We start from the raw sequence: 19117 nt of genomic DNA, 5'->3' as shown, positions 1-19117 counted from the left end.
TTAGGCCGTTTTACTATTTACTTTTACTATTTACTAGCTTTAGGTGTTGGAGGATAAAGTTTCCTCTTGTGCCCTTATGCTTGTCCTCTCTTGTCTTTGAGTTTGAGACTAGTAAGGTGCTTGTTTCTTTTGTCATCCTGTTATGTGGGAGCCCTGTAGGTGTGTGACAAGGTGTGGGGGGAGGGGAGACATTAGACAGTGCTGTGGTTAGTTCTCAGGTTTTCAGTGAGTCTGTGCCCCTGGCTGTGACCTACACAAAAGTGCTTCTCAGTTTTGTTTTGTTTCTACCCCCAAGTGAGACAAAAAGGCTGGAGCAGACTGGAGTGGGATATTTATTTCCCCTGCCCCAACTTGGTTAGTTTTTGGTAAAACCCGGTTGGTTAGGCTCTGGTGAAAGTTTCTCTCGAGGGCAGCCTTACTAGGAGAACAGAATGCGCTGGTGTGTTGCACCATGGCTGCCTTCCCCTCCCTTTGCTGAGGCACAGGAGACTTTCTCTGACCTTCACTGTGGGAACCTGGTAGGACGGTTCCCGGAGGTGAAACCCACAGCTGTGTGGGGGCCTGCCTAAGACCGGGCACCCCTGGAGTCCTTAACTCTTAAACTTGCCTACGCTGAGCCTCCAGCTAGTCACAAATTACAGTTTAGATTTTCCTGCCCTGGTACTGGGTCCTGCAGAGTTTCTGCTTGTGGGTTTCTGTTCTGGCTGAGTTGTGGTTCTCTGTGTCTGCCTGCCTGTCTCTCTCATTTGGGGAGCAGCAGTTTTCTGTGTACCCTCATTTCTCCAGTGGATCTGAGATGTTGGGTTTTCCATTTGTTCAGCCATTTTCTTGTTCCGTGGATGGGAATGATGACTTCTAAGCTCCTTACAGATCGGAAACCAGAAGTCAAATTGCCATATTTTTTCAAGATTGATTGATTGATTGATTGCCAGTATTCACATTGTAATAAAGTGACTTCTATTCAGGCATGTTATAAAGGTCTACTTATCAATAGCTAGAGTAGAAAGGCACAGATTAGAAATTTAAGTAGCAGGAACATGAAGCCTTAGAGTTACAAGAATGAAACATCAGAAATACATTTTCTGCTGAGGATTTGCAACTTGGTTTTTTTTGCATACAATATTTAACATGTCAGCATTGTGTTATTGTTTAATAAATACATGTTTATGTGAAATATTCCACAGAAACTCCGTGGACATCTGATTTCTTAACCTTTTTGGCCTGCAGGGCCTGTGGTCATCATAATGGAATAATAGCTTGCTTGTTGGCATCAGGAAACAGATTTAAAGAAAGCATTAATAATTTTATGTCTCTTTACATTCTGCAAAAATATCCTTAACATTCTACTGGACAGTAGCAAGACTGCCTTATCTGAAAGCTGCTTGGTCGTCTCTGAAATTATCTTTTCTAAAGTATTTACTGAAATAAAGTGCTGCGTGCCAGTCTCCCACTTGTTCTTTTATCACCCTGCTCTTGCACATTCCATGTGTGAAAAAGGAACAACCCGATATTGGGAAGAAAATAGAATGCATTTTTCTCAGTAGTAGCATAAGAATCATTTTTCTCTTCCTACTCCTTCATTTTAATACAGTACAATACAGAGTATAATAAGGTCCCAATGTTTTGAGCCGTGGTAATCTGAAACTTTTTAACTGACTGTAAGTGCTGGAGTTGCTGTTGCCAGATACAGCAAAGGTTATGGATTTTAAATTGGGTGGTTGCTGCCTTGCAATTTAGTTTAAAACAAAAGAGAAAGATCTGTTAGCTGTTTACAGAACTGTAGTGGATTCTTTACCTACTTACTGTTGTGCATCACAGTGCTGGTGAACTTCTAAGGTGAGCTTAAAAACAATGAACACTGATTTACAGGGGAAAAAATGCCACTTTTCTGTTTAGATTATCTGCCTTCCCATCTAATGTTCCCCCACATGGCACTGATATTTTGTGATACTGTTTGTCTCTGAAATGTATCATTTTAGACATATATGCAGTTACCATACATTTGTACAATTAGTAACACTCTGGTATTTCTATAATGAGCCAGGTACTGATGAAATAATAATAAAACAGGCATCATTTCTCCGATCGTGGCTCTCACTCTAGTGGAGAAGATATTTACTGTACAAATGTGTATATGATATCAGGGGATGATAACTGCTCTGTGGAAAAAGAAGATAGAGAATGACAAAAGCAATCTATGTAACCAAAACGTCTGTACCCCTGTAATATTCTGAAGTGAAATAAAAACAAGGAAGATAGAGAATGATGTGGGAGAAATAGAGATGTTAATTTAAATAGGGTGTTCAGGGAAGGCATAAGGGCATAAGCCACAAAGCTCCGGAGGGCGGAGCATTTTCATCAGGGATCAGGAAGTGCCAAGCTGTGTGTGCGAGAGGAACACTGAAGAAGGCAGAGTGGCCGGGAGCCACAGGGCCAGGGGTGGGAGTGAGGCCAGAGAGGTGACCAAAGGCAGTTCATGTTTGGCCTTCCAGGTCATGGAACGTCTTTGGTTTTTATTCTTTTTATCATTGAATGGTTTTGACTAAAAATGAAGAGGAAGGACATGCAGTTTTTCTAGTGGTTGGCTCACCATGCGTCCGACTGAGAACCAGCACTGACTGGCCACGCTGTCCCCTCTGGCCACGCGAGCCACCTTGCTCCTTCCGCACACTCCCCCGGGACCCCTCAGCTGTCTGGAGTGGAGTGTAGAGTACATTCTGCAATAAGGTTGTTTATTCTTGGTGGTGGCTTTTCTTTCTGCCATTTATTGTTCTGCTGTACAGTTTTAACCCATAACAGTGGAGTGTGCAAATGTGTGCTGGTGCCGGTGGAGGACCTGCCCTGGTGAAGCACAGGAAGAGCACTGTGCTTACTGTGTGGACAGCTCGAGTTTTCTTCAGGGGAAGCGACTGAGGAAATGGAGGGGGACGGATCAGTAGAGAGCTGGGGTTGCTGTAAGACCATTAGACATTCTGGAAACATCAGAGCCATTAGTGCAGCCCGAGGGGATTAACCAACAATTCTATGACAGGTGGCCAGAGACACTCTAACTGGGGCCGTTCCCTGATTTCAGGGATTTGTGTAAAGCAGAGGAGCGACTGGTCAGGTGCGCTGTGTCTCCGTAGCGCTGTGCTGAAGGCGCCCCGGACGGCGCAGGCTCGCTCAGCACCTCCACTTTCGGGAACCACGTTCCACACCCTAAGTGAGGCGTGAGTGTAATAGAAATGTCTTTTTTTCTTTTTCTGAAAACACAAATGTGCATGTTCTTGATTTGTTTAATTTCACACAAAACCACATTCCATAACCAGTCATCTCAAAACAAATAAATGAGTTCACTTAATAAAAATAGAAAATTATCAGTTGAGAAATGAAAAAGAACCATACTTTCTAGAAAGTCATCTTAGAGGACCGATTGAAATGTTTTACCTGTACTGTTAAACCTAGAAGTTCCAAAGGCCATTTAATATACTGGAACTGTCTCTGCTGCCTTAGGAGTGGCCACCGTGTTTTGTTGCAGTCACTTTGGGGTGTAGCAGATGGTATTCCTTGTGGATTACACCTCTGCAGCTCTTTTAATATAACTGTGAAGAAAGTTCAAATTTGGCCATATGTACTTGAAAACAAACCAGAAAGTCTCTTGGCAAAGCAGTGGAGCAGGCAGGTTTTGGTGTGCCCACCCTGTTGTTTGTGTCCTTAACCAGCTCAGAGCTGTCCGTTGGTGATCTAATGTCCACAGCATTCAGTGTGAGTTCAATATGGGGAAGGGGGTAAGAAGTTAGTAGAAAGCCTTTTATTTTTTGAAATCACAATGTCTTTGTAGGTTTGTAAGTGTCAGGGGAAATTTTGCTTTAATGCTTTTCTTAAATTGATCTTTATTCAGTTCAGATTGGAGTTTTTAAACTACATACCTCAAAAGGAAGCAAGTCTTTTTTTGTTTGTTTGTTTTGTTTTGAGACAGTCTCACTCTGTTGCCTGGGCTAGAGTGCCGTGGTGTCAGCCTAGCTCACAGCAACCTCCAACTCCTGGGCTCAAGTGAGCCTCCTGCCTCAGCCTCCCGGGTAGCTAGGACTACAGGCATGTGCCACCATGCCCGGCTAATTTTTTCTATTTTTAGTTGTTTGGCTAATTTCCTTCTATTTTTAGTAGAGATGGGGTCTTGCTCTTGCTCTGGCTGGTCTTGAACTCCTGAGCTCAAGCAGTCCTCCTGTCTCGGCCTCCCAGAATGCTAGGATTACAGGAGTGAGCCACCGCATCTGGCCAAAGTGAGTCATTTCTTAGCAAACATGAGGTTGTTGCAATTTTTACTTAAAATGTGACATCAGATAAAGTAATAATATTTAAAAGAAAAAATTTAATTCCTTTTGAAACTGTTTTATACAAAAAAAAAAAATAAAACTTATGTAATGATGCACACCAATAAACAGGTATAAGCCACCACCCAACACAGATGTCCTAGTGGTGGACAGTTGAGTAGTTTCTAGTTTTTAGTTTTTTGTGTTACAAACTATGCTGTAAATTCTTGTACCTATATCTTAGTACCCCCCTGACTTTTTTTTTTTTTTTTTTTTTTGAGACAGAGTCTCACTCTGTTGCCCAGGCTAGAGTGAGTGCCGTGGCGTCAGCCTAGCTCACAGCAACCTCAAACTCCTGAGCTCAAGCGATCCTCCTGTCTCAGCCTCCCGAGTAGCTGGGACTACAGGCATGTGCCACCATGCCCAGCTAATTTTTTCTATATATATTTTTAGCTGTCCATATAATTTCTTTCTATTTTTAGTAGAGGTGGGGTCTCGCTCTTGCTCAGGCTGGTCTCGAACTCCTGAGCTCAAACGATCCGCCCACCTCGGCCTCCCAGAGTGCTAGGATTACAGGCGTGAGCCACCGCGCCTGGCCCCCCCTGACTTTTAGTATCCTTGTTTCTCTAACATATATCTAGAAGTAGAATTCTCAGTTGTGAGGTGTGGGCATGACCAATTGTACAAGATAGTGCCACATTATTTTCCAAAGTGATAATTGCTCGCACATCACTGGTGTAAGTTCCACTTTCACATCTTCATCAATGCTTGATTTTTTCCAACACTTAAATTTTTGCTAATCTGATGGGTAAAATGGGATTTCACGGACTTTATGTGCTTAATTGCTTGGTATGGTTTCTTCTGTGAAAGACATGCTTGTTCATGTCTTTTGCACACTTTTTGTTTTTTCTTAAGCCTCCCTTTATGTTCTGAAAACAAATTCTTTGTTGGTTAAATGTGTTAAAACATACTTAACTAACATCTTCTTGGTGTATGTTTTTGTGTTTAAGAATGGTTTCTTACACTCGGTAATAAAGATTTCATCCAGATTTACTTGTAAAAGTTGAAAAATCTTGCCTTTTACATAGAAGCCTGGAATTGATTTTTGAGGAAGGGATTTAATTGCATTTATTTTCTATATGGAGAACCCTCTGTTCCACAACTACTTACTAAGTAGCCTTTCCTTTCACCACTGGTGTGCAGTATATAATAATGTATCAGGCTCCCATACATGATGCGTTCGATTATAGACTGTATTAGCCCACTCGTTCAGCATCGTGCCAACTCCACAGTATCTTCTGCAGTTTGCTTTATAGTGTCCTGATACCTGGGAAGGCAGGTCCCTTTCTTTTTGTTCTTCTTTTGTAATGTTTTGGCCATTCTTAAAATTTATATGGCCACTCTGTATAAATATTTATACAGAATATAAATATTATTTATATTTATATATTATATTTACACAGAATGGCCATATAAATTTTCAAATTAGTTTGTTAAGTTTTCCAAAAGCCCTGTTGGAGTTTGGATTAGACTTGCACTAAATCTATATATATGAGTATTCCTATTTATGAAGCTAGTGTATGTCTTCCTTTTTTAGTTATTTCCATAAAGGCTGTTAAAAAACATTGTATTAATGAAAACTTTTATTCTATCCACTCTCTTCCTTTCCTCTATTACTTTGAAGGCAAATCTGAGGCATATCAGTTTATCCATAATTATTTCAATATGTATCCCTAAGGAAGACTTAACCACAACACCATTATGATATAAAAAATTGATAATTTAAAAGGGTTTATTTACACATAAATGTACATATGATAATTATGAAGCAAATGTATTGTGAAGCAAATATTACTCAAGGTAAGAAATAGGACATTGTCAGCACCCCAAAAGCCTCCTGTGTCCTTTCCAATTACATACGTTCCTGTTCCAACATCTGGTGGAATTGCTATCCTGATTTTTATGGTAATTACTTCCTTCCATGATTTTTACCATCTATGTAGGTATCCCTAAACCATACAGTTTAGCTTGCCTATTTTGACTTTAAATGGAGTCATAACTGGAAGTGATCCTTCGTGTTTTCTTCTTTAATTCAATATTATATTTATTCATAAGATTGATCCATATTCATGTAGGCAGCTAAATTTCATGTTCATTTTTCTTTATTGTTTTGTTGTATGGCTGTACCATAATAGATTTATCCATTATAGTTTTTTTATAATCTGGGTTGATACCCAGTGCGACCATTAAGAACATTGCTCTTTTATGCATTTGTGTGTGTGTAGCCTGGTCAACATGTGCATGAGTTTCCCTAGGGCTGTGCCCCCCACGACCAGGTGGCAGAATAGCGACCCCCGCCACCCAGTCTGTGGGAAAAATTGTCTTCCATTAAACTTGGGAACTGGGGGGCTGCATGGCAGGAGATGAGTGACTTCATCATCTGTGTTTACAGCCATTCTTTATGGCTCCCCACACCCCCCCTCTGAAAAATTATCTTCCATGAACCCGGTCTCTGGTGCCAAAAAGGGTTGGGGACCCCTGCTCTAGGGTATATACCTAGGAGTGAAATTATTGGCTCTAAAGTCTAAAGAGTTCACCTTGACCATGCAAGAGCAAATTGTTTCAAAGTTGATGTTATTCTTTGACATTCTCACCAGCAGTTTGAGTGTTCCATTATTTCGTATCTTCAGACTTTAAAATCTTATAGCAATTGGGGAAGAATGTAGTAGTGGTTCTTTAAGTTTAGCCTTGTATTGTCTTACATTTTAATATGAGAGTGAACAGGCTGGTCTGAAGGTAGTCAGTTATCTCGATTGATTGTTCACCATCAGTTATAGACTGAACGCCTTGTTCTGCTCTTTCCGTCTTCTCACTACTGCACTTGTCTGAAAAAGAAAAACCAAAAGAGAGAGTGAGCAGTAACCATGACTTGTTTGACTAATACCTTGTGAACCTCAAGATTATGCACACAAATTAGAGATTTCTTTTTTTTTTTTTTTTTTTTTGAGACAGAGTCTCACTCTGTTGCCCAGGCTAGAGTGAGTGCTGTGGCGTCAGCCTAGCTCACAGCAACCTCAAACTCCTGGGCTCAAGCGATCCTCCTGTCTCAGCCTCCCGAGTAGCTGGGACTACAGGCATGAGCCACCATGCCCGGCTAATTTTTTTCTATATATATTTTTAGCTGTCCATATAATTTCTTTCTATTTTTAGTAGAGATGGGGTCTCGCTCTTGCTCAGGCTGGTCTCGAACTCCTGAGCTCAAACGATCCGCCCACCTCGGCCTCCCAGAGTGCTAGGATTACAGGCGTGAGCCAAACGATCCGCCCACCTCGGCCTCCCAGAGTGCTAGGATTACAGGGGTGAGCCACCGCGCCCGGCCTAGAGATTTCTTAAAGTAAAATTCTCCAGTTGAAGTCTTCCACACTTTTGTTCATATTCCATTTACATTATAACATAAAATCAGTTCTTTCAAGGTATAGAAAAAGGCACATTTAGATAAACTGAAGCAGATTAATTTAAGACATTATATAACATCTTTTGTTTTTATGTTTAGTTTCCCGTATGGTTAGGCATGAATCTAATTTAGCACATTCTCCTTATTCTGTTCCTAGTAACTCTTGTAGAAATAACATAGTAGCTACCAGGCATCTTTGTCACTCTATATACTAATCATTATTACAGCTTAATTTTTTACAAGATGAAAAATAAAAATGGAAGTTCTCGGTGGCTCATGCCTGTAATCTTAGCACTCTGGGAGGCCGAGGCAGGCAGATTGTTTGAGCTCAGGAGTTAGAGACCAGCCTGAGCAAGAGCGAGACCCCATCTCTACTAAAAATAGAAAGAAATTATGTGGACAGCTAAAAAAATATATATAGAAAAAATTAGCCGGGCATGGTGGCACATGCCTGTAGTCCCAGCTACTCGGGAGGCTCTGGCAGAAGGATTGCTCGAGCCCAGGAGTTTGAGGTTGCTATGAGCTAGGGTGATGCCAGGGCACTCTAGCCCAGGCAACAGAGTGAGACTCTGGGGAAAAAAAGGAAGTTCTAGTATTTTCCTCTAACTTCCCAGTAGATCATTTTGATCCTCCCTCAGGCGAGCATATCCCACATTGCAAACCATCGATGACAGAAGTCAGAAGTTTAGAGCGCCCAGCCCCAAATCTTTAATTTTATGGCTTAAGTAAATTATAATTTTTAGAGACTCCGACATCCTTCTTTTCACTCAACTAGCTTACTTTATAGCTTACTTTAATTAGGAGGAACATAATGCTGTATTTAAGCCTAATGAAACAGATATCAGCAGTATATGTTGAGTAGGGTAAGCATATAGTTTATCACCAAATCACTAGATTTTTGAGGATGAAAGAGAGTAATAGTAAAGTTAATCATTCACCACAGCAATAGGTATAAATCTGGACTGTCCAGGGCAAATCCATGATATACGGCCACCATCATGTTGCATGAGTGTAGTTAAAACTAACATCTTGCACCTTCATGTCATGAGGTAGAATAAAGTAATGTTCCATTTATTTTAGGTAGAGCAAAGTTTTAATTTCTCCTTTGTTGAAATGAGGAAAATAGTTTTTAAATGCCTCTCATAAGTTTTCTCATTCTGTCTTGTTCCACCAAGGGAATCTTGGTCAGATGACAATCAGGAAAGATGGTTTAATCTATATAAGAACACCCTGCAAATTACAAAGTGTTATAGTAACATAAGTTACATTCCATTATCAAGCCAGGAGGCAATGGAATAGGAAAGCTGAAGTTTATTTCTGCTTTTCTGACTTTGGTCTTAACTTTAAGGTTTCATTCTTTGAGTGGTCTTAGGTAATCCCCCAAGATGGATTCCCAAGTCCAAAGTGAAATACTTGATTAACATATGTTCCTTTCTACTAACAGGAATGATAAAAAGTAAATTGTTTTAACAAATTGTTCTATTGTTAAATTCGTTTTTTAAAAAACTCAGTTATCCACGAAGAATCAACAGATTTAGAACTAGATTTTCATGTACTTAAATTTCTTACATATTAATACTTTGCTTAAACAATTTATACATTTAGTACTATATGATAATTCTTAAGGGCTTTATTTTCATTGCAATGGTACCAATGGTATAACCTGCTTATTTAGGAAGAATAAATTATTTTTTAAAAGTACAAGATGTAGATGTAACAATTTTTATAATCATACTTTTGGCTATAAAACAATATCTATTTTAAGTTGGGATTACATTTTAGTCCCTGTCTCATTAAATTAACTAGTTATGCATGAAAGCCAGTATAGTGTAGTATAATATTTCTAAATTTCAGCTATTCATGTACCATCTTCACAATTTACCATAGCCCTAGTTACCTGTAATGTTATTCTGTATTTCTCTTTAATGATTCTCCTTTTCACAAAAATTTAAGTGTGAAGAATAATTCACTCTTACATATAAGAAAGAAATATTACGTCCCATAAATAAAAGATATACATAAGTAAACACTAAATTAAATACATAACTGTTAAAGGTTAATGTTATTAATATTTATATATACCTCCCAAAGTTATCTCAAGTACTTCTAGTGTGTATCTGCCACACTTTCCAAAATACTAGTGTTAGCACATAGTGACTATACACAGACTGGATTCAAATCCTAATTCTTGTTAACTGTGACTTGGCGCAATGAGTTTCTTAGATTCAGTTTTCTCATCTGTGAAGTCAAGTTGATGGTTTTACTCTCATAGCCTTCGTTATTGTACGGGCTAAATAATGCCAGTGAAGAGTGCCTGTCACATAGTAAGAGCACAATAATTGCTAGTCCTTATTATTGTTTTTATTGTCTTAATCCTCAGATATCTTTGTTATCTGACAGTAGTCATCCTAAACAAAATACATCACCCAAGAAAGACAGTTTAAAAAATAGTGATATAAATGTAGACTTTGATCAACTGAAAGTTGATGATAAAAGTTAGTATAAAAATATATTATCTTTCATAGTTGCCAGAAAACAGTCAAAGTTTAAAATATCTCGTGTTTATTCATTAAATCAAAATAAATATTTTTAATTGACTACAATGGCATCATTCTGACTGTGAATGTTAAGTATGTTCTTATTTTTGCTTGACTTGTCTTTAAAGTCACCTAATATATCTGATAATGCTGAATAATAATAATATGGACTTTTATTCTGCTTCATGTTTCCAATTTGAAAACTTTCTTGTGTCTAATTGTATCTCTGTAAATTGTGCACTTTTTTTAGTTTTCTCCTCTATGAAAAGAGATTATGGTCATTCCAAAAAGATCATTAATTTTAATGATATAAAGAGCTGCAGCACTACTTAGTCCTTTTAAAGAAGTTTTCTCTTATTCTGTATATAATGTCTTTTTTCCAATAAATAACTGAAAAATCAGAATAGTAACAGTTTTAATAAACTGGGAATCAATATAGGAAGCAGATCACTCAAACTGAAAAGAACTTTTCATTCCAGGACTGCTGAAATCCTTTCTCACAGAAGCTTTATGCTTGGTTCTCTTATTTTGCTTAATATTCATCTTCAGATTTGTATATAAAACAAGTAATTTTCATAGTGATTCATCATGCTTTTTAGATAACTTTTCAGAGGATTAAACATTGTAGGTAATTCATAGCTCATTGTTTTCAATTTATGAAACTGTAGAAATTACCAAGAAATAAGTGAAGACTGGTTTGATGCTAAAGAAAACCTGACAGGATTTGACTTCTCAGGAAGGCAAGAAAATCAAATAGAACAAGATAGATGGAATCTGAAGTTTACACTAGGTTGGTTTAACAATTTACTGAGGAATCCTAACCTATTTGTAAAATAATACTTACCTGCTTCTGGGTTGTGTTGGGTGCCTGAGCTTTTTTAATATTTTATTCCTGTTGGCGGCTTTTCTTTATACAAAATGAGAAATTGGCCAGTTGGATGTCAACTTTTTAAAGAACAGAAAATTGCTAAAAGCTTAAACCCAAGATTTAGTTAGCAAGGAGATAAGCTGCATTCTTTTCCACTGAGCCCTAACTAGACACTTTCCAGGTGCGGTTACCTGGGGAACAAAACCAACTTCTCAGCTTTCCTCAGGTAACCAGTACTAATCTATCAAATCGGTATTAGTGATGGAAACTATTTACTTTCCCTCACTTTAATAATTTCATCTATTTCAGGAATATTTTCATCTTTAGATAGTCCTTAAATGCTTATAATAGTTAGAATAATCACAGGCACTAGAGAAAATTCTGTCATTTCTTGTGATAGTTATGCTACCTCTCTTTATTTTTATCTGTATGTTTCTGTGGGTTTTTTAATTTTCCATATTAGCGATGGTTTTATTTTTTTCTGCTTGTATAAATAATGGCTTATTAAGATTTTTAAATAAAATATGAAAATATAAGAAAATTAAAATTACCTGAAGTTTCTCCAACCTGCAGTAACCACTATGAATATTTTAGTGAGCATTTCAATGCATTTCTTTATGCATATATTAATACATATACACAACTTAAAATATTATATCATCTGGTTTAATTGTAACTTTTTTCTTTCCTTGCATTATTTTCCACCATATCACTTGTCACAATACTGTGTGTTTTGCTTACTTGATATTTGATTGATTACTTGGTTCTCTGCCTTCCCACCCTTACATACTAGCTCAGCAAGATCAGGGATTTTGTTCACTGCCAAGTACAGAGTGCAGCCCATAGGGTATCCAGTAGATATTTTGCATTGAATTAGTGAAGGGTTAGGTGATGGGTGTACTGTATACCTTCTGACTCATTTAGTGTACTATAGCTCTTTACTGCTTTTTCACTGCAATATAAAAATGTAAAGCTAGGTAGTTTCACTATTTTGTCTGTAGAATACATTTATAATCCAAAGAGATTAACAAATTAAATGAAGTAAGTTAATGAAGAAGGTTAGGTATTGATGAAAGACTCTGCTTGAATTCTAGCACTAATACTTAACAGATTTGTGACCTAAACTCCTATGACCTCAGTATCATCATCTGTAAAATGGAAATAATATTAATTATAGCTCCCTCACGGGGTGGTTGGGAGAATCATGTGAGGTGATGTGTATATAAAGTGCTTAGCATGTTGCCTGGAGCAGAGCATTCGATAAGTGCTAGGCTACTCTTGTTGCTAGTACTACTTAATGAACACAATAAAATTTACAAATCTCCCATTATTATTTAAAAATTATTAAAACATAAGTAAAAGTACTCATGGATTCATTCGACAATATTTGTATACTCCCTATGTGCCAGGTATAGGATTTGCTAGTAATTCAAATCTCAATTTAGTGAATCTTTGATTTCAGACCAGGTTCCCTTCACAATATTGACTATGAGATGACAGTCTAAAATTTTTGAATTGTTTTGTCAAGCAAGAAAAAAAATTATCTATAATCCTAGTATTTGTGGTTTCCAAAATCATGCTGTCTAACTCAAGTAATTTGTCTGTTTTTTTCTTATGTGCTCTTAACATTATCACAAGCTATATAATACCAGCTGTTGATATTTGTCTGATTGAAAGGTTTTCTTGGTACGTTATTTCCCCAAGGAAGGAATGTGTGTAAAGAGGTCTCTGAAACCACTAGCTCTAGCCAGAACTAACACTAAGGAGTTAAGATCCTGTGTACATCCAGTGTTCTCATAGCACTTCTCTGAAACAGGGACAAATGACAGACTTTTTTAGTTGTGATGTACAGTCAGCCCATGGGTTCTGTATTCATGGATTCAACCAACTTTCTTGTCATTATTTCCTAAACAACGCAGCATAACAACTATTTACATAGAATTTACATTGTATTAGGTATTGTGAGTAATCTAGAGATAATTTAAGGTATATAGGAAGATGTGTGTGGATTATATGCAAATACTGTGCCATTTTATATAAGGGATTTGAGCATCCTCAGATCTTGGTATCCGCAGGGAGTCCTAGAACCAGTCCCCCAGGGATACCAAAGGACAGCTGTAACTGATTACTCCGTTTAGATGTAATTTATTCATTTGAGCTATGAGAGACTTAATATCAACTAATCCATACCCATTTATTTTTCAAGATGATACGATTAAGGCCCAGAAATCTTAACACTGTACTCCAGGCTTTTGGTCTTCAGTCTGGTCATGCTGATATTTGTTGATAACTTTATGATAAGCTTTGTGATAGTAAAAAGAAACCATGAAATATTTAACAAGTTTTCATTTTCTCTTAAACATCTCAATACAATGATGATCATTTCTGTGGTATATTCTGTTTTTCTACAAGCAGAAATGTATGCTGAACCCTTACGAAGAGATAAAGGTTATTTGGTACATGTTGGTGGTCTCTGCCCTTCAGTATCTGAGGTATGCCAAGATTTCTTTTTGAACTTCATATTATTTCTCTTTTATTAGGCTGATTGAAGGTCTCATTTCCAGAAATACCAAGTTTCTGAAATTTCAATATATGATTCTTCTACTAACTACAGGTGTGTTTCCCAAATTCAGTCCAATGTGCATTACTGTGTGCCTGCTGCTCACCAGAGGTTCTGTACCAGACATCAGCCATAGTGGGGATAGAGTCAAAGGCCATTCCCACAGGAGGGTCCCAGGCTAGTATAGGGGGCCATGCAGACAAATAGTTGCAGTCATTATAGACAAATAGCTGCAGTCATTAGTTCGTGCTGTTCTTAATCAGATCTTTCTTGGATTATACTTTGTAGCTTGTTACTAGTGGTCTGTAGCAGACTGACTGACTTCCGTGTACTTTATCTTGTTTACGCGCTGTTTCACAGGGAATGTAGGGTGCCTTAGTTAAGGAGAACGGGCTCCAGAAAGAGATAACTTCGGCTCAATTCCCAGGTCTGTCAGCAACTTGATGAATAAATTTGGGCAATTTACTTGACCTTTTTGTACCTCAGCCTCGTCTTTGTCTATAAAGTGAGGTTGATAGTACTGTCATAGCGATGTTGTGAAACTACTATGAGTTAAGTTTGTAAAGCACTAGGAGTAAAGCCTGGCACATAGTAGATGCTCAGAAAATTGTATTCTATTATTTCTGATTTTAATTACTTTTCAGATGACACTTGTATACTTTTTAGGTAGATAGCTACATCATCTATATATAATCTCTTCCAATCTGTATGTTGCTACTTTCTATTTTGTGACATTGTCAGATCATTCAAATCACAGTGGTGACGGAAATACCTTTACTGTCTGCTGACAAAAAATGATGGCTGTTCATTTCAGATATGAAAATCTTTATCAATTAAGAGAGAATCCTGTTTGTAGTTGGGGTTGAAATTTGTTAAAAAATAGGTGTTTAATGTTATTTAATGGAGTCACCTAAGAGTATATGCTTTCTAAATTTTACTCATTAATGTGGTATTAATACGTTTCATTAAAGTAGTATTATAATCCTAGTAGTATTTACCTGATGTGAAAGATTCTTTTAGTATCTTATTGAATCCTTAAAACAAACTGTGGGGTTTTCTTTTCTTAAGTATTATACATACTGTGTGGAAATTTAGAAAATACAATTAAATGGAAAAATACAAGGAGGTTATAAAAAATTATCCATAGTCCCATCATTTGAAAACAACCACTTTTCACATTTGGTATGTATCCTTCCACTGACACTCTCTAGGTCTGGTGCTTTTATAGGAATAGCTCTTGCCTGACTTTCTCAATTATATGGTTAAAATTCTGATTCGATGTTCCAACTTTTTTTTTTTTTTTTTTTTGGTCTAAATATTTCCCCACAACAAGGCCATAAAGATATTCTTTTAAATATTCTGACAAATGTTTTAAATTTTGACTTTCACATTGCAAGCCTTTGAGTCATCTGGAGGTTATGTTTGAACATAGGAATTAATTTTAACTTTTTTAGTATAAATAGTCCCCAGATTGCTAATCTCTGCAACTTTATCATATATCAGCTTTGCAAATGTTTTATATTAAATTTTAATATAAAATAAATAGGAGATAATTTATGAGAAATGCTTAGTATCTTTTATTTCTCATCTTTAATTTGGTTTTTATTTAGTTATTCTAAATAAACATTCTTCTTGATTTTAAGCTATCAACCTTTTTTTTTTTTTTTTTTTGACAGAGTCTCACTCTGTTGCCCGGGCTAGAGTGCTGTGGCGTGTCAGCCTAGCTCACAGCAACCTCCAACTCCTGGGCTCAAGGGATCCTCCTGCCTCAACCTCCCGAGTAGCTGGGACTACAGGCATGCGCCACCATGCCCGGCTAATTTTTTCTATATATGTATTTTTAGCTGTCCATATAATTTCTTTCTATTTTTAGTAGAGACGAGGTCTCGCTCTTGCTCAGGCTGGTCTCGAGCTCCTGACCTTGAGTGATCCACCCGCCTTGGCCTCCCAGGGTGCTAGGATCACAGACATGAGCTACTGTTCCCGGCTTAATATATCAACCTTTATAAGAGCATTTATTATTGTGAAAACTATATTTGAGCCAGTGGTTACAAAATTAAGCTTGAGGTAATTTAAAGTCAATGAAAATCCTTTTGGTTTTCTGCTTTTCTATTTTAGATATGCAACTCTTGCTTTCCAAAAAAAAAAAAAAAAAAAAAAAACACACACACACACACAAAACGGTGATATAAAGATGGCTGTGAAGGAAATGAATGGTGCCAAAAAGGTAGGGGACTGCTGCTTTCCAGTCTTTTTTTTCTTCTTTATTCTTGAATAGTGCTACTCTGTAAGTAACTAATTATTATACTTTCATCACTTTTTATAGCTAATATTATCTCATAATTATTAAAACCATAAAAGGTAGTCATTTTATTTTTTTATGCCCTCATCTGTACCTCACTGAGGTTTTAAACACGATGTGGAAAATGATGGAGGTTTGCTCTGCCTCCTGCTCATCCTGTGACTCTGGGAGAGCTACCTCACTCTCTGAGCTTTTTGTCTTAAAATGAGGATAATAGTTCTTACCTCAAATATTTATAAGTTTAAATGAGCTTAATATGGAAAAATTCTTAGTACAATGTACTGAGGATGTACTCAGTAAGTACAGCTATTATCGTTGCTATTACATACCAGTAATTTGGCTTTTTCTTGGAGAGCTCATTTTTTCTGTGGTTTCAACTATCACTTTAAACTATCACATTCCGATCTTTTCACTTATTTATTGAACAAAGAGTTATTACATACCAACTGTGTACATTATTCTAGGAACTGGGAAAGGAACAGTGAACAAAATAGACAAAAATCTGTGCTTTTATATGAAGCTTAAATCTAGTGGGAGAGATAATGGCAATAAGTAAAATGTAATATTCTGGTGTGACAGAGCTAATATTTTATGTATTTTGCCCTGACTTTGCATCTAGGATTTAAAGTCTGAGCCATTCCTTTGTTGAATTTTAACAGGATTTACAGTGGTTTCGCACCATTTATAGTCTACTTGCATGGTTAATAGTAACTAATTGATCATTTTAATTTTATCTTTCACAAGTGAAGGAGGCTGCATTTTATATTACTAGTTCCCCCCCTGCCCCCATAACCTGTGATACAATTCTGGGCATGTAGTTTGTGTTCATTACATACAATATTTAGTAAATAAAATATAGAATATTTATAATTACTCTTCAGACCAGCCTTTATCAGGTTGGTTGATTATGTCCTATCTTTGGGAGGGTGGAGAAAATAGTTACACCATTTGCTGTGTTCTGGGGTTCAGGGGAAGAATCCCTGTTGAGAAAAGCTGATTTAGACATAGAGTTTATCATTACTATAAAAAATTATGTTGGGCATGTTTTCTTAATACATAGCCCTGAACACCGCTGAAGTAAATTTACTTGGCATAAATAATCTTAAAGTAAAATTTTCAGAGCAATTTATTTTATTTAAAATTTATTTTAATTGAATAAGCTGGATTATCACTATGTAATGGTTTTAAGAAAACTTTTAAAATGCTTATTTAGGGTGTCAAGAATTGTAAACAAATTGAATCTGCTAAATTATTACCTGATGCACCTGTTAGATTCATACCTCCAAATACTCTGAACTTGCGTAGCTTCACCAAGATCATGAAGTGACTGGCTGAACTACATCCAGAAGTCAGCAGGTAAGAACTAAAATTATATTTTAATTGGTTTTAAGCTTTTTATGTAAAAGCATAGTTCAATTAAATAACTTAGCTATAGTCAGATTGTGTTACTTTGGAAAAGACAAATGCTCATGTATGTTTTCACTTTGCCTAGAGACCATATTATAGAAGCTCTTCAGGAGGTAAGAATAAATCCTAAAGGGTTTCTGAATGGCTTATCTGTTAATACTATTGTGGAAATGACTTCATCCGTTCTGAAAAACTCTTGTTTTTATTCCTAACTGGAAGCAGAGATCATACAACATATTCTTTTTTATTTAAATATTACGTTAAAATTTTAAGCTATTCATTTCATTTTTCACATAAAATGAATATTAAATTAAAAATAATAAAATATAAAATTTAAAACCAAACATATTACTATTAATATAAAACCATTTACCCCAAAATTGCTTGGTTTAACATTCATCATCTCACAGTTTGCAGATTAAGATTCAAGGCTGGCTTAGATGGGTAGTTTGCGTTCAGAGTCTTTCATGTTGCAGTCAAGAAGTTGGCCTGGACCGTAGTCATCCAGAGGCCACACTGAGCCTGGAGGGTCTCCTAAGACGGCTCATTCACATGGCTGTTGGCAAGAGGCCTCAATGCCTTACTGCATGGGCCTCTCCACAGGACTCTTTGAATGCCTTTACATTGTAGCAGCTGGCCTCCCCTGAGCAAGAGAGCAAGGTAGAAGCTGCTCTGACCCACCCTCAGGAATCACAATTGATCATTTTGCCACATTCTATTAGATGAAGGTCACTACATGCAACTCATACTCAAGGGGAGGGAAAATTAACCCCACCTCTTAAAGAAAGGCATATCAAAGAATTTGTTTATATATTTTAAAATGACCACCAGTGAACATATACAATACCTTTTTACAACATAGGTGAGACTTCTGTTTCCAGTTATAGGTGTGTAGATGACTCAAGCCAACCGTCCACTGAGAACAACTAGAAAACCTGAATAAATATTAAAAAAAAAAATCTGCTTGAAGGCACGGATGAGCTGTCAAGATAATGATGAATTACTGGATAAGGGTACAAAGAGGGGTCTCAAAGTATGCCCAGCGTTTGGGGGTACTTTCCCCCCAGTATTATTTGCAGAGGGGAAGCTAGGAGTGCATGGGCCATTTTGATATCATTGAAGCCAGGGGCATGGGGACTTGGTAAATTCTCAGCATCGGAGTTCGGGCCCCAGTGGGCTGTACTTGAGGAGAACAAGTTTGAACTAGAAATACATGTTCCCCAGAAGGGCTGTAACTCAGCTTCAGAATTTAGTCCCTAAATCAGATTGAGATGATCTTGGGTCATGAGTGCTCCCCGGCACCTGGAAGAAATCAAAGTAAGACTTCTCTGGAGGAAAAGAATATCATTTTAGGCCTCAAATTATTTATGCCAACAATTTTGTACTTGTTAGCTTATTTTATATATAAGAACATACAGTCAAAATCATGGCCAGTGGGCACAGTGGCTCACACCTGTAATCCCAGCACTTCAGGAGGCTGAGGCAGAAGGATCACTTGAGGCCAGGAGTTTTGAGACCAGCATGGGCAATGTAGACAGACTCCATCTCTACAAAAAATGAGGAAGACATCTCAAAAGCTCAGGGAAAGCTAGGCCCCTCACACCAGTTAGCCCAGCTGTGGCTGCAAAGGACAAGTTCTTCAAGGAAATGCAAAGTGCCACTCCAGTGAACACATGAATGACAAAAAAGCAAAATAG

At 37.2% G+C, this 19117-nt stretch overlaps 1 protein-coding gene across 1 annotated transcript in view; it reads left to right on the top strand.

Annotated features, from left to right (window-relative positions):
* LOC138398374 (RNA-binding protein 44-like) overlaps positions 1-19117 on the top strand; it is a 108222-nt gene that overhangs the window by 78043 nt on the left and 11062 nt on the right. Inside the window, 6 exon segments of the mRNA XM_069492762.1 lie at positions 10127-10239; positions 10943-11073; positions 13567-13643; positions 13692-13765; positions 15830-15938; positions 17227-17369. Of these exon segments, the coding sequence (XP_069348863.1) occupies positions 10127-10239; positions 10943-11073; positions 13567-13643; positions 13692-13765; positions 15830-15938; positions 17227-17340 (618 nt within the window). The 3' untranslated portion in view covers positions 17341-17369.

The sequence above is a fragment of the Eulemur rufifrons genome, chromosome 17, assembly GCF_041146395.1.
Source record: "Eulemur rufifrons isolate Redbay chromosome 17, OSU_ERuf_1, whole genome shotgun sequence".
NCBI lineage: Eukaryota > Metazoa > Chordata > Mammalia > Primates > Lemuridae > Eulemur > Eulemur rufifrons.
The sequence above is the reverse complement of the archived record's forward strand: the minus strand, read 5'-3'. Positions and strand labels throughout refer to the sequence as shown.